This window comes from Pteropus medius, unplaced genomic scaffold, assembly GCF_902729225.1.
Source record: "Pteropus medius unplaced genomic scaffold, Ma_sr-lr_union100, whole genome shotgun sequence".
Lineage (NCBI taxonomy): Eukaryota > Metazoa > Chordata > Mammalia > Chiroptera > Pteropodidae > Pteropus > Pteropus medius.
The window spans coordinates 20172643-20189605 of record NW_024354502.1 but is presented as its reverse complement, the minus strand read 5'-3'; the positions used below and the strand labels follow the sequence as shown (position 1 = coordinate 20189605).

Genomic DNA, 16963 nt, shown 5'->3' with positions numbered 1-16963 from the left:
TCACCAGCATCTAAGGACTTTCTGCCTCCTCATGTAACATCCACCTCCCAACCTTCCAAACCACCCCCCACCTCCACCACCCCCTGAACCCAGGTGTCCCAGCATGACTGTTGGCCTCTGTGATAAGCCCTTCAGGAAGCCAAATGCCCAGTCTTGGTTCTGCTCTCCACTGCCAGATTCTTCCCTATTGTGCCCCTCTCGCCCTCCAAGATGGTGAGTGACCGCCGTTTCTCCCTGCTGCCACCCGCCCAGGCAGATCGTCCTTCCGATCGCTTGCAGCTGAGGCTCCCCGGATCCTCTGTCGAACCACGTCTCGGGTTTTCAGGTTTGTCTCTGGGTCCCACTCCCCACTAATCGAGTTGCCATTGCCATGACATAGCTCCTTTTGTCCCTTTCCCACCTTCCCCTTGTGTCCCACAAGGAAAACGTGGCCAAGACATGGGCCCCTTCTCCTGTTACTTCAGGAAGCTTACTCTGGGTGAGTGATCTGGGGGAATAAAATGGAGTTGAAGCCTCCCACCGAAATGAAGGAGGCTTCAACTCTACGATGCTGTATCTCTGATGAGATCCTTCCCTTTATTCGAGAGTCTAATACAGTTGTAAATTAATGACGGCGATGACGATGAGCTTTTCTAATGGCTGGTACTGCGCTAAGCATTGATCACGGAAAGTCACATGTAATCTTAAAATCACCCCACGACATGGGTGGGCTCTGTTGGCAGTTCCATTTTTCAGATGAAGACAGTGAGGCTACTTAGGTGAACTAACTTGGTCAAAGTGACAGAGGCAGTGACTTAAAGAGGCAAGGTTTGAACCCAAGTCAGAGTTTAACTATTAAATACCACATCAGGAGATATGACCTCAAAGGCAGGTTATTGCAATGAGTGGATGGAGTGGCCATAGTGGGCTTGACCAGCTGTAGACTGCATGTCCATCTGTAGGATGAAAGTTACCACAAAGCCCCAGGTGACTTAAGCCAGGAAAGAATGGCTTAAGAGTGTTGCCAGATCTCCCCCAAGCAATCCGCATTTTTATGTGCAATTTCCATGTTTTATAACGTGTGTTCGACGTTTTTAAAAACACGGGGTAGGCCGAATCAGTGCCCAGGTGGGCCACCAGTTTGCAACCTCTGCACTAAGCTATACTGTGCACCTTCCAATTCTTACTGCGACTCACACTCTTCTCTCTGGGAAGGGCTTGGGCTACATACCTGCACAATCTCTAGCATTTCTGCCTTGCTGATGTAGCCATTTCCATCCAGGTCATACATGCTGAAGGCCCATTTCAGCTTCTGCTCCAGCTTGCCCCTTGATGTCACACTCAGGGCTATGATGAATTCTCTAAAGTCTATTGTCCCGTCTCCATTGGCATCGAAGGTGCGGAAGACATGCTCTGCAAATTTGGAAGCATCCCCATAAGGGAAAAAGTTCCCGTAAATTTTCTTAAACTCTTCCATTGACAAATGTCCACTGGGGCAGTCTCTCAAGAAGCCTTTATACCATTCCTGGATCTCATGCTCTGTAAAGTCTGTGCTTTCCAGCAAGTCTTGCATGACCTCTGGGCGCAGCTTGCTGTTCTGTTTCCCCATCTTGGCAGCAAGAATTCAGCTGTAGATAGAAAAGAATATATATAATTTTTAGACTTGTTCTTTAGAGGCACATTTCATAATTTGTGATTGCTCCTCTGGGAAAAAGAAATAAACTCTATTTTAGTCTAACAATATTGTCTAAGTTTCCCAACATTGTGGTCAGCCAAACAAAATGATAGAAAGAGAGGCAGGCCAAATTCGCAGAGCAGAAATATCATTGACCAGAAACTGATATTTCTTTTACATAGATCCAGACCATAAACAAGAGATGCATATTGAAAGAGAGAGAAAGTAGGGAGAATGTTAGGGAGAAAAGGAGAAAAAGAGAATGAGAGAGAGAGAGAGAGAGAGAGAGAAAGAGAATTAGTTGTGTCTTATCTGTTTGCAAGTTGTCTACCCTGGCATTAAAAAGATGGGGTCTAACACCCAATCCAAGTATTAGAAGGGGTAATTAAAGGACAGGAAGAGAGAGAGAAAGAAGCGATCACTTGCCTTGTTTTATTACTAGAATATTTACTAATAAAGTGCTGCTTGGGTACCTTCTGAATGCTATAAACACAGACAAGAGTAAGGAAAATAGAAACTAATACCATTAAATGCTACCAATCTAGGTCAGTTTTTTAAATTCACAAAGTCAAGTCACTGTCGACATTGGGTTTAGATGGGAAAGATGATGCTTCATAAACTTGTTTATATCTTATCATTGTTACTTATGAAACAGGCCAAACTTTCTTTTTAAAAATACAAATAAGTTCACATTTTCTTATCCTAATGGTAGCACACATCCATAGTAAAATAGTAAAACAAAACAGTGATATATTAAAAAAAGATCAGCATCATTTCAAATCTTAATACTTAGAGACAACCACTGCTAGTATTTTGATGTGTATCCTTCCAGATTTTTTGAATGTATATTATTTAAATATACTGTTATCATATGTTTTAATGCATTTACATTTAAAAAAATAAGAATATGTATCTTGTACCTTCTTGTTCCATATTTTTCAATTTAATATAATGTTGAGAATAAAGGCAATTTTTTATTAGTTGGAAAAATACTTGTAATTACCATCTTTCTATTCATATAGCTTTGACGCTTATCAAGCATCTTATACCAGACATGTTTCTGGCATTGTGGATGCAAAGAAAAGTGAGATATGTCCCCTCCTATTTAAGGGACGCCCAGTTGTATATGGATGGGGTGGTGGTGGCAGGAAGGGAACAATACAGTAAACTGAAAATGGATGTGGTGCAGTAAGAACACACAGAAAGGACACCTCAGCCGAATGGGAGCAATCGGGTAAGCCTTCCTGGAGGAGGTGATACCTGAGCTTATTCCTATTTCCAAAGTTTTATGATTTAAGTGTGGTAAGATAAACTGCTTATCATAAAGAAGTTCTGCATTTTTCTTTTATTGGGAAAAAAAACTGAAAGTAAGGCTTGGAAAATTATAGAATATATAAAAGACAATATATCTCTATTTTAATCATGATTTTCCTTTTCCTTTGAGATTTTATACTTGGTGCACTTATTTATTTATGTCTGTCTTCTTCCCACTGCACAGTTTACCCCTTGAGACACAGTCTTCATTGGTGTTAGGCTCCCTAGGACCTCCCACAAATAACATTTGGTGAGTTAATGAATGACAGATAAATAATTACAACATAAAAATATGGAATAATCTTGGAAAATGAGTCTTTCCATCACAAAGATGAGGCCCTGATTTTCAGAACGCTGTTTGACACACTAAAGCTGTCTGGTAGATAAGACCTGGTCTTGGGAATCCCCACCCCAAGTATTATTGAGATGTAATTGACATAAAACATTGTGTAAGTTTAGGGTGTACAACATAATGACTCAATATATATATATATATATGTGTGTATGTATATGCGTGTGTGTATATGTATATATGTATATATATATATATATATATACACACACACACACACACTGTAAAATGGTCACGATAAGTCTTGTTAACATCCATCCCCACACAGAGTTATAATTTTTTTCCTTGTGATGAGAACTTTTAAAATCTACTCACTTAACAACTTTCAAATATGTAATACAGTTTTGTTAACTGTAGTCACCATGCTGTACATTATATCCTCCGAACTCATTCATCTTATACCTGGAAGTCTGTGCCTTTTGACCACCCACCTACACCTCTTTCCCCCACCTCCCACTCTTGGGGTCTCTTACATTAAGTTGCCTGAACACCTGTCTGTTGCCCTCACTAAAAATCAATTCCTAGAGGGCAGCATTTGCACCTCACACTGCTCAGATTTCTTACTTAACCTCCACAGTTCAGGAAGCAACAAGCAATCCTTATCAGCTGCCAAGTGGACGGATTTTGTTTTCCAAGTTCTGCACTGGAGGCAGAGTTGGCTCTGCTCCCGCCCCCAGGCAGGCTTCCCCAAGGGGCAGGGAGAACAGAGGTCCCTTCCTATTAGCAGGGCCACCAGCTGCAGGAAGGAACTTCCTTTCAGAGGTCCCTCTTTTTGTGGAATCAGGCAAACATTACATTATGCAAGAGCAAAATTAAACTACAACTCCAAACAGAATTTATAAATCGAAACTTCTAATAACTTTCGTTCCCTTCTTATGTTCCTTTTATTCTGGAGGGGAAAATAAAAGGAAAGTTAGAGAGGCTGGTTTTTATTAGAATTTTAAAACCGTCATTTAGTTGCTAAGTTGGCAATTTGCCAGAGGCAAGAATTCAGAAACATGAGGTAATACATAATACATGGGTTTACGGCACTGAAACATTTGATGGAATTTACAAATAATTTTGAGTTTTCCTTTCAGGGATTTCTAAGATGTAGCTCTTTGGTGTGGTGTTCAATCAAATCACCGTTATTGCACTTTTTTATTACACTTTGGCTCTGTGCAAATTACCACGTGCCCGTCCTTGGGGGCGGGGGTTAGGGGTGGGGAGGGAGGAATGCCATTATGATATTTAAATTCACTCTCTTAAAGGATAATTTATTTCCCTAAATATATCAAACACTGTTTCTTCCAAACCAAACCGAAGTTTCTTTCTCAATGTTTAAAAACTGTTTTCTCATGTATTAGCTGTTTTTGCACTAGAAACAAATTGCCTCAACGTTTTGGCTAAGTCTCCCACTGAGACTGATGTGTGTGCAGCTATTTTTGGTAAACAGTAATTAAACCACATTTACGAATTCATTAGCACAGAAAGACCATAACACAAACAAGGCAGAAGAGCATGGAATAAGTTATTTGGGAAGCGGGTGTTTGCAATTTAGTCCTGCATTCGTTTCAGTAGATAACTACAAAAACTTTACTACATCTGAACTTGCAAAAACCATCTGGACATGGTTTAGGCTGTATGACAAAAATCTCAGGGGACGTACAACAGTTTCATTCCGTGGGGGAGGAGGGGAAAAATATAGGAATGCCTGACAATACCTTTTTCTTCTGAAAGATGGAAATTTCTCCCTGTTTGAGTCAAAGAGGGGGGAAAAATAACATCAGGGAAATGCCAAATTAATTAGCAGTCGAGAAAGAGGCTGGAGACAAAAGTTGCACCCCAGGTCAAATCCTTTTCATTACTCTTTTCAGTCTTAAAACATTTTTTTCATCCAGTAGAATATAATGGGGAAAATCTCAGACCATTGAATAAAAATGTTTGATTTCAAAGTCTGGCTCTATTGTTGACTAGCTCTTGGCTAATGCATTCAACTTCTTGGTGGACTTCAGTTTTCTCATCTGTAAAAAGAATTCAGTAGTATGAGGTCATATCTCATTGATTTGATGTGAAAATTAAATGAGACAGTCACACATGTAGAGCTCCAGCATTGAGTCAGGGTCAGACATCATGGAAAATGAAAACCACGTCTTATCCTTGATAGCCTTTCAAACATTATTCTACTGAATCTTTACAGCAATCCTGAGTTATAGGCAAGATAGTCTTTCTCCATTTTATAAGCAAAGAAATTAAAACTCAGAGAAGCTAAGCAACTTGTCCCTAGTCACACAGCCAAACCGTAAGCTGGAGTTGTGCTTGGCTGTCCACTGGTTTTACCACTACACCCTACCAGCTCCATGGACAAAGGATGCATAGAAATTAAAACAATAGTTCCATAAAAAGTCAGAAAGAAGCAGTGAAGAGAGAGGCAACAACTTTCTACTGGAACTCTCTCATTCCACACATATGTGCTACGTGTTCACTCGGGGTGAGGCATGGTTCTAGGCACTGGGGACTCTGCAGGAAACAAACAGACACAAAATTCCCTGTTCTCATGGAGCTTACTGTCTCCAGTGAGGGAGACAAACAGTAAGTAAGTGAAAGGTTAGATGGAGATGTGCCCTGGAGAAAAGTAAAGAAGGACGGGGGTCGGAGAATGGCAGGGTGGGTGGTTGGGTGTTGAAATTTTAAATAAGAAGCCACGAAATGCCCCATTAAGAAAGTAACATTCAGAAAAGACCAGAGGAAGTAAAGGCGGTAGCCACAGGGATAACAGAAAAGACTATTCCAGACAGAGAAAACAGCAAATGAGAAGGGTCTGGAAGAGGAACATGCTTAGCATGCTCAGGGCTATGGCTGGAGTGGGGGCGTGAGGAAGTGAGGGAGATGAGGTCAGGATGGAAATGAGGGCCAGATGATGTGGGACCTGGGGGTGACCGTAAAGACTTCTGTTTTCACCGAGTGAGACGAGTAGCTGCACGATTTCAGCACTGGACTGATAGGACTGACTTATATTCTACCAAGACCACCTTGCTTGTTGTGTTGAGGGTAAGCTAAAGAAGGGTGAGGCCAGAGGGGAGGAGACACATTCAGAGGCCACCACAGTGATCTAGGCAAGAGACGGGGCTGGCCGGAGCCGAGGCAGTAGCAGCGGAGGAGGTGACGATGTGCCGGATTCTGGACACAGCTTGAAGGAGTCAACAGGACTGGGTGACAATTCAGATCTAGGGTGTGAAAAAAGAATAGTCCGGCACAACTCCAACCTTTGGCCTGAGCAACTGCAAGGATGACGTTGAGGTTTGTTGAGATGAGAAAAAAGTGGTGGGAGAAGCAGGGCTTCGGCATGGATACCAGTACTTTACTGTCCGTGTGTTAATTCTGTTATGCATCCTATGATACATCCCGTTAAAGACGCCAAGCAGGTAGCTGGGTACGTAAGTCTAAAGTTCAATGAAGAAGTCCAGGGAGGCAACATAATTTTGGGGTTAACAATATATAGATAGTATCTATAGCCGAAGGCTGGAGGAGAGCACCAAAAAAGTGAATGGGTAGAAAAGAAAAGGGGATAAGGATTGAGTCGCTCTGACCTTTGGACTCTGAGAGAGGAGGAGAATGAGAAGAAATGGCCAGCGAGGGGGGAAGACAACACAGAGGCTGAACCATTCCCTCTTCATCATTGCGTGGCACAGTAAAGTGCTCAACAGAACGGAACGATGAGAATTGGAGCTCTTGTGTCCTCTCTGAGTCTTGTGCTCTCCCTCATTCCAACCTGTCCCATCTCAGTGAAGGACAGCGTCGTCCGCCCAGCTGCTCACTCCACAACCCTAGGACCGATCTGTTCTTTCTTTCACGTTTGTTCCGTCAGCACACGCTGTTGATTCTGTTTCCAAAATTTGTCTCAAATCCATTTACTTCCATGTTCACTGTCACAGCCTCGGTCCCAACTACCATCATCTGCATCCTAGATGTCCACCTTACCATCCTAGCTAGAATCTCACTCTTTGCTCTTGTCCTCCTTCTCCCTACCTCCGGCCCCAATCTGTTCTCCACTTAGCTCTCCAGAGTGACCTTTGAAAAACGCAAAACAGACTATGTCGCTCTGCTTAAAGCTCTATGCAGACTTACTAAAATTCAGGCTCCCTCCTTTAGCCCACCAGGCTTGGTTTGAGCATGCCCCTGGCCATCTCTGACTTCTCCCTCAGTCCCCTATGCTCAGGTCCCGTGGCCTCCTGCATGGTTCATATTTTACCTCTTAAGGGCTTTTATTTCAGGGCCTTGAAGAATACTTTTAAATAGCAAGTAATTCTTCAACCCTTATAAATAAAATGTATATTATACATAACATATATCATGTATACTATTTTTTTCTGAATCTGTACTGCATTTCATCAAGTGCGATGCACATCTATTCCATTAAACATCAGAATTCGTTATTCTATAGTTTACTCTGACGAGGGCAATATGGAATTTCACAACTCATTTTGGGACAAATCCAGTCTCCCAAAAAATAAACCTCGGGTTAATATTGACCATGGATGAAAAAGGGAAAATACACAAGAGACATCAAACCACCAACAAAGAACCATGACGAGGAATCTAAAACATGAAGTTAACTTTTCATTTAAAAAGAAGAAAAAAAGGGCCAGCACCAAAAAATGATGCCGCAGAGAAAGGCAATGGCGACTCGTGAACAGTCTTTTGGAATTCATGTGCTCCCTTATTTATTTCTGGTATCTGTGGAGAGAAAAATCTGTAGCATTTCATTTCTGTAATTCCTCATAAGGTTGTAAAAACTCTGTAAGTTAATTCTTCAGAGCCCAGAGTTAGATCTTCTAGAGAAAAGTCATAACTTACCCTGGGTAACCTGGTTAGCTTCAGAGGAAAAGTCTCAATGCAAATTGCACCGAGGTCTCCTAAAATGGAATTTACAAGATGCGAGCAGCTAAAGTCAAGTTCAGCTGCAACAAAGAACGCAGAACTCACAGTGGTTTCAGGAAGAGACCAGGATAATTAAAATAGTTGCCTATTTGGGACATGTCGCTTTGTCCTCTGAAAGTTGCTTTGAATTTTCAACCAATGAAAAATCTCAATTATGAAAACATAACTAGAAAACTGTTCCTAAAATATGAGGAAGGAAATGATAAGCGTATAGGAACGGGAGCAAGCGTTCATTTACCATGACTTCAGGTATCACAGCCATCTGAATTGTACAGGTAGCTAAAACCCAGCAAATTCATTTCTAGGTCAGTTATCTTTGATTATGACCAAAAAAAAAAATGACTAAATAAAAATCTGAAGACCATATTGCCTTAGAAATATCTGTTTAATGGAACTTGCCTCTCAGTGGGAGTTTGAAAGGAGACCATATATATAAACTGACATATTTATATATAATGAGCAAATTAAGAAATGAAACACAGTGGAGCTTAAAGGGAAAAATTAAAATATTAAAGAGGGACAACTGAAGTTACATAATAATCCCTAACTTAGTTTTATTTTGACCAAAGTGTAGTGTGTCCTCCAGCCTCTGGTGAGATCAGCTGTTGAAAGGAAACCTGATCTATTTCCCACAACTCAGGTGGATCACAAAATGGCTTTGCTGGCATTGCCTGAGTATGTCACAAAGCCACTGCTTGCAGGGAGGCCTTCTTCTCTATGAGGATGGGCATGGAGACCCACATCTCCTGATTGAGGACGACACGCCTGTGACTCATGGTCACATACCTAGCACTCGCTCTCCTGCAGAGAGACTTGAGGTGAGAACTGAACTGGTACAACATACATATTGAGCAGGAGGCTCGCTAGAAACAAGCAGAGACATAAAGCCAGGGACACCTGTCTGCCCTTCTCAGGGTGAGCAGGGCGTGTGGTCTCCAAATGATCTGGGCCATTGTCTACAGAGCCTGCATTTCAGACTGTAGGGGGCTTGGTCTTGAGTTCTTTTCCAGGTTTTATTTTCCATAAAAATAAAGTACAACCACATTACTGCTAACAAAACATAGATTTCTGTTAAGAATCTGAATAGAACATTATATAACAACAACTCTTTGCCCCTCCCCGCAAAATGGGAATACCATTTTTGTTTTTGCTGATTACCAAAGTATCACATTATTACTGTAAAACTATAAAAAATAAAGAGATGTAGAAATTAGACCGTGAACACCCTTGCTCTGATCCGATAGCTCTCCATAGAAGATAACCACTATTACCAGTTTTCATCGTATATATCCTCTTAGACATTTAAATGCATACATATGAAATCTATACACTCTAACTACAAATGGGATGGATCATACTATAATATTCTGTAACCTTCATTTTACTTAAAAGTATATCGTGGATATTCTTCTATATTATACACATAAATATATCTCGTCCTTTTAAATTGCTGAATTCTCATTGAGTAATTGAATTCAATGGATGGTATTATGCCGAGCATTGAATCAGGTGCCTGATAGAATAGTTAGTAATGTGAGGTTTACAGCCCTTTGGTCATCCATCACATGAAATTTATTTCATCATACTCGGTGGACATTTAGGTTGCTTCAATTTTTCTTTATTCACTTGGTATTTACCTTAGTCCTGGTTCCTGGATTTATTGCAAAGAAGTTCTTGATGTCTTTGACAAGTATCATGATTGCAGACCCTCCCTTATAAATTCTTCAACAAGCCATTTTCCTCTAGAGCCTTCATGTCCTAACCACGCATTTTGCGAGAGTTTGCACTCCAGCTTGGATTAGACTTGAATGGGAACTGGAATTGGACTTGGAATTCCATCCCACCCGCGGGCCCTCCCATGTTATAGGCACAGGCATGCAAGCCTGACATTTGCTATTTCCAGCACCTAGGGGGGCACATCCTCCCTGTTCTTTAAAGAGTACATTATTGTTACCACATACATGTCCCCTCTTTTTTCAGCCTAAAGAGATATTTTACCCAAAGAGCACCTTAAATCCCCTATTATTTGATCCTCAATTTTTGACTTTTCATGCCCACTGCTTTCCCTGCTACTCCAAGTCTAGCTGATGGCTGACGCCCCCCGCCTTCCCCTCCCCACTTCCTCCCACATTGTTAGCAATTGGAGGTGAACTTATATTGCATGCTTAAAGCATCTTTAAGTAAACCCACAGGGCCATAGTAAACGGTCACCTTCCAGACCTGCGGAAACTATAAAGCTGTCTTAAAGAAAGAAATCAGTGGAGAACCTGAGATCAAGGGCTTCAAATGAAGTGCACATATCCCTGCCATGTCTGATCACCTGGCCATCAGACCACTGCATCAGAGCTGCACGTCTGGGCCTTGGGGCCAGATGTCAAATCAGGGCTGGCTGCAGAGAGGGAAAGAGTGGGGAGCTCTGGGGGCCCTCAACAGACCCCGGGGTTGCCACAGGCTAAGGTCCTACATAAGCTGGCTGACCTCTGTGGAAATCCAATTGCAATAAATGTATGTTTAACTAAAGGTACTAAATACTCTCTTATTTAAAAGACAGAAAACATTACTTCAGGTTTTGATAAAGCCGTAAAGCAGGAGAGTGAGCTGACATAGACTGACTGACAAGGGCAAACAGATCAGCGGTGGGGATCCAGCCCTCATCGCTTAACTGGCAGCCGGAAGTGCATGAGCAGCTCAAGTCCCTGTTTTTAGACATCCTCTAGGGGCCACAAATGCATTAGTTAATTGATACAAGCCCCTCCGCAGAGTCTAAGAATAGTTCATAATTTTTAAAATTTATTTAGCAAACATGTGTTTAACATCTACTGTTTCCTGGCTTAGAATGAATATTCTTATAAAAATAGCATCCTACATGGGATAGAGAAAGGAAGGGAATTTGGGATTCTGGTTGCAGCTCAGATCATTTTGATTAATATTTTATTTTCACAATTTCACTGTAGAATTGGTAGCGGGATATCATATCTTGACTTTATTCCAAGAACAAGGGGCTTAGAGAAGCTGACTGCCATGACAGAGTCATGCAGCCTGTGGTCCCAGGGGAGCAGGATCAGAATCACCCTCCTCACTCCCACGCCCTCCATATCTCTGGCTCGATCATTTTTGGTGTTTGAAAAGCTGCTTCTGTTGGAAGGTAGCTATCGCTCATTCCCTATCTTGGCCAACATGGCTGAAATATTAATGCTTGACAATCAACCACAAGTGAGAAGTCTATTAATTGGTTAACAAGGAGAGACGATAAAGGGACTTCTATTAACGTCTTGCACATTTTGTGTCCTCCAGCAGGGTGTGTGGAAAGAGAATTAGACTTGGTGGCAGAGGAACTAAATTGAAGTCCTTATTATAGTACTGTGTTATACGACCTTGGGAACATCATCTGACCTTTCTTGTGGTCTCATTCTTCTTCAGTAAAATAGGTATAATACTTCCTTCATAGGGACATTTGAAGGACTAAATGGGAAAAATGAATCCCAACAAACGAGAGAGCTCAATATTGTGTTTGGCATCTAGCACGTGCTCAATAAACACTGACTATTGATCTGGATGAGATAAGGGTTCGGTTTCGTGGGTTGTTTACAAGACGAGCCCTCCATATTTAGAAGCACTCTCCTCTTTGCTTTAACGGAGAATTAGAAAGAACAAGAGCAAGAAAGTGACACAAGGAAAAGAAAAAAGAAGGAACGAAGAGGGAGAGAGAAGGAAAGAAAGAAGGAAGGAAAAAAGGAAGGAAGCCCGGATGGATGGAAGGGAACCACTCTTAGCTTCCAGCCTGACTGCCCCCCTGGGATAACTTGCCAGATGTGAAAGATATTTTGGGTTTGTACTCAGAGAGGACTCTTGCCAGACCCCAGGCTGAGTGTTTTCTCTGCACAGAAGTCATTATTCTAACCTGAAATTAAGTAAATTGGTTCCATTAGAGGAGCAGCTGATGGAGAGCAGGACACTGTTTCTTTCTCTGATCTTCTCTCCTGAAACTGGAAGGGGTAAGTAGGGTCTGGGCAGAATCAGAGCAGGCTCAAAGAAGCCCCATGGCAATTTGGCCATCCAGCTCTGGGAAGGTACTAGGCTGTGAGGAGGATTTGTAACTCATTCCTAGGGTCTGACAGGACAAGAATGGTATATTCAGAACAAATTAGATACCAACTGGATACAACCAACAGATGTAGGATATCAATGATTGACTGAATTAATTCTTCCTTACCTTGTGAAAGAAATTCTCAGTTGTTTTATTGCTTTTCTTAAAACCAGCTTTTCATAAAAAGATTAGAGATGAAAAAAGAATAAACTGGTTGAAAAAGAAAAACAAAACTCTATCAGTACGGAAAAACGAAAAGTAAAAAATCCTGGTCTTGCAATGTTATTTCCAGTTACTGCTGTGATTCCTTAATCCAGATCTTCATTATCTCCCGACTCAATTCAGAAATATTAACTTGTCTCCATCTTTAAGACTGTATCTGACCATGTCATGTTATTTCACAATAATATTCCTTGCTCCCTACTGATGACTGGTTAAAGGCTAAACCCCATAGCCTGGTAGTCAGGGCCCTTCAACGTCACGCCCAACCTCATCAGAATGACCAAATTCCTCATACTACCCTGAACTTGCACAAACACTTTTATCATCATCATCCCAATCCTCACAATGGTCCAGTGATTGAAGCTCATGAGAGAATAAATACAAAACCCTTTGTAAACATTGAAATGGTTCCTAACAGTCAATATTATACCCATAGCTCTCTCCTCCTCTACCTGCTAAAATTTTACTTTGTGTTCAGATGAAGGTTATTACTTCCTCCATTCAGTTGTCCTTCCTCTTCTGCGTGACCATTAAGCGTATCTATAAAGTTTTCTTGGTACTTCTCTCCACAGCTGAGAAAGATGCTGGCATCTGATAGATGCTCAAGAAATGAAGGCTCCATTCTGTGTAGCCTATTTCCTATTGATCATAGAGGGTCATACCTAGCTGTCACTTTTAAGAATTCCATGAAGCAGAAGGCAGCTGGAATATGTACGAATACTGATGTTAGTCGGAAATTGTTCAGTTGGGAGTAACTACTGTTTATGGACATCTTCTCAGAAAGTTGTTCAAAAACATTGTTTTACCTAGGAAACTGAAAGCAGTCTCAGGAGACTTTTTCGATGGTGGTATAGTCACTAGCAGCTGGCTCAGGAAAAGAAAAAGTCCCTCAGAATACATCAACCAACACAATTTGGGGCTGACTTGCTTACTGCTTAATAGACGAGGCACAATGGTTAAGTACATGGGTGTTCCAGTCCAAGACAAACCAGTTGTATGACCCTTAGAAACTTAGGCTTCTCCACACATCAGTTTTCTCAACTGGCAGGTGGGGTTTTTGTGAGGATCAAGCGAGATAATGTAACAGAGTCTGGCAGAGTGAGCAGCGAGCACTCAACGGTATCTTCCTCACCATCGTTATCCTATCGTCTCTTAGACTATATATCCTTCTATCTTCAGGTCCTTTCTTTCTCCTTAGGCTTCCCCGGTCTCCTTCCTCAAACATGCCAGGCCTGTTCCCTTCTTAGGGCCTTGCACATGCTGTTCCCTCTGCCTTGAATGTCTCTATTCCCCCATATTCTTATGGCTTGAATGCCCTCATCTCTCCATATACTCACGGCTCGAGTATCTCCCATATTATCATGGCTTGAATGCCACCGCTGTACATCCTTACAGGTTGAATGCCTCCCCCCATATCCTCATGGCCTATTCCTCACCTCCTTCATCTCTACCCCAATGTCACCTTCTCAGTGCCACCTCTTCCTCATTCCCCAGTAAAAATGTGAACTCCTGAACTTCTCTACTTACTTTATTGATTGCCTTAATATTTATAACTTCTAATATACTATAAACTTTATCTTGTTCATTGTCCATATTCTCCTATTAAAATAGAGGCTCCATGAGGTCACAGATTTTGGTCTGTTTTGTTCACTGTTCTAACCTCACTGTCTAGAACAAGACCTTGCATATAATAGTTGCTCAATAAAAATCTGTTAATTGAATGAATTAGTAAATTCAGTTTGGTCTCAGTTCTAACTTCATCTATTTTTTCCTTTGCTCCTAAACTCACCATGATTATAAAAATCTTAAATAAAATGGAAGACACTACTTTTGGAATCATGTGTGGCTTATCTTTAAACCCACTCACCCTTACCACTAATATTCACAGAACTGCACGTATATGCAGGCACTATGTCAGCTGCCTTATGCTACAAGTTGAAATAAAGCACAGTTTCTTCTTGCAAGAGTTTACAAGGCTTTCACATATATTATTTCAGCAGATCCTTGAATATATTGTGTGAAAGGAAGGCGCCAGATTAATTATTGCTCTATTAAAGAAACTGAGGGTGAAAATTTAAGGATTTTCCCAAGGTTACATAGCTGATAAGTTTCAAAGGTAGAAATAGAATGCAGATCTTCATACTCTGTCCACTCAACACTTTATGGTAGGAAACAAAGCAAAGTCTTAGAGAAGATGTAGCCGAGTGTCTGAGGGTGTGCGTATGTTAGTGTGCTTAAGGAAAAGACTTCCTGTCTAGCTATTTACACTCTGGTTACTATCTCCATTTCTTGTTAAAAGAAAATGGAAGCTTAATCTGAAGACAGGGAAGGTGAAAATATAACCATAAAATGATTGAAATGCACCCCCTCACAAAAGGACACCATACTGAAAAGATAGGGTACAACTCTGTGTACAGGCTCCATGTCCGACTCAGCAAACCATCTCCTTTTCTAGACTGTGTGCCTGGGTAGGTCTACTCACTCACCATCCTGCTCGCCCGGGGAACCAAGTAACATTTTTCCTACCCCTTTCAAATTCTAATAGGAGTGGTTCATTTCTATTGAGCTACCTTCTTTTCTCTAGTCTTTACATTACAACAAACACTATAAAAAATACTGTAGAATCAGTGTAAAAAATAAATATTCCAAATATTTATTTTTCAGATATTCCAAAGTTGTTCAAAAATGCTTGTAGCTTTTTCCTGGCATGTCACTTCCTGGGTTAGGGCCAGCTGGCACAATATCGGGTAGACCCTATGCCCTGCTGATGTGGCAAGGACAAGCAGAGGAAGCAACCTGAGTTCCACGTACCTGCACACACATGCAGGAACCCACGCAGGGTACCCATGCTGCTGAACCACAAAGTGCACCAACTTCATTAGAGAAACTGTAAAGAAAATTAAAATTTGCCTTTTTCTGAATAATATGATTTTGGCCTTTTCTATTTAACCTTGCGTAGTACCAAAGGGCTCATTAGTACACATAGCTTCATAGTTACAGCATCAGCAAATACAGCCATGGTGTGGAGCTGCAGAGATAAGCCAAGGAAAGGTAATTTCAGGCTATGCATTTAGCATGTGTAGCTAGTAACGATTTATGAAACAGGCATACAGTGTGTACTCAGAAGCACCAATGTAATCATAGTACTAACAGCTGGAACTGACACCCTGATATTTTCACTGATGACAAATCCAAAGATTCAAATATGCTTACTCCTACAGTAAAAATTGGACTTTAGGGATGGGGTGGAAACAAAAATGATTTCACTAAACAAATGATGAAAATCTAAAATGTAGCCAAATAATTTTATTGAAGGAGAAAGCAATAAAGGAGGCATGTTGTATTACATCAAACTATTCTATTTGAATAATGATGAAGACAAATTTGCCAGTATTTCTTTCCCTTCATTAATGAATTATGATGTGCAACAATGTGTAAAATAATATGGAACATTATTCCAATCCTCTGAGTCAATCATTTGTTGTTTCTTTTTGAGCAACATTTTTTATTATAAAAAATTATGCAAAAATAGAATTTGATTATAGTCACACAGAAGGTGATAATATAATACACAGAAGCATAGTAAAAGTACTAGAATTAACACTTCAATGATCAAAACTGAGTTGGATCCATTTTTACATAGAAGCCCAAAATAAAAAATTTTAAAATGGATTTTTTAACAGTGGTATACATATAGTTTAAATTATTTCTTTCCTTTAGATTACAAACACTTTACATATGCATTAATAGATAAATTTTTCAATGTTTAAATTTTTCCCCAATAGATCAAATAAGAGAATTGAAAAACTTAGAATGAACATTATTCCTATAATAAAAGTGTGAGCTACATACTATAATACACAGGAGAAGCTAGGAGTAATGTCTTCATTCAAGGAGATCTCAATTCAATTTGAATTATTTCACAAGAATTTCCTGAGAGTGAGTTGTGAGCCTAGGACTGTGCAAGGTATTACAGTGGATTCATGGAATTTTACAGGATAGAATGGCAAGGGAGAATGGCCAGCTGGGGAACAAGAGACTATTGTTTCACATCAAAGACATGGGCTCTATACTCAAGGAGTGTAATCTAGGTAAGGCAATAACACATCACACGTGAACTGATGAGGGTAGGAGTTCTTTTCCCTATGAGACTAGGTTAAGGAGTAGTTAGAATAACTGGGTTTTGGCTATAACCCAACCTATTTAAAAGGATAAAAGTGGCTTTATGGTTATTTGAGAATAGGGCAGCGTATACAGGTGAGTATGAAGAGAAAGCGATGCTTTTCTCTTGACTCTTCCCTGCCCCTCATTCCTCAGATTCTCTCAAATAACACTGAGCTGTGAATTACACCACAAATTCTGAGGCTATTTTCATTGGTCATAGATGTCAAAAGAAATAAGATGACAATAAACC

General features: G+C 40.6%; 1 protein-coding gene across 5 annotated transcripts in view; it reads right to left on the bottom strand.

Moving 5' to 3' along the window:
* NCALD (neurocalcin delta) overlaps positions 1 to 16963 on the bottom strand; it is a 256643-nt gene that overhangs the window by 15935 nt on the left and 223745 nt on the right. For 4 of the 5 annotated variants that reach the window (XM_039853805.1, XM_039853806.1, XM_039853803.1 and 1 more), the window contains one exon: positions 1211 to 1607. In XM_039853805.1, the coding sequence (XP_039709739.1) occupies positions 1211 to 1588 (378 nt within the window). In that variant the 5' untranslated portion in view covers positions 1589 to 1607. Of the gene's footprint in view, positions 1 to 1210; positions 1608 to 3861; positions 3868 to 6042; positions 6053 to 16963 lie in introns of those variants that run through there. The other variant, XM_039853807.1, reaches the window with a different exon arrangement.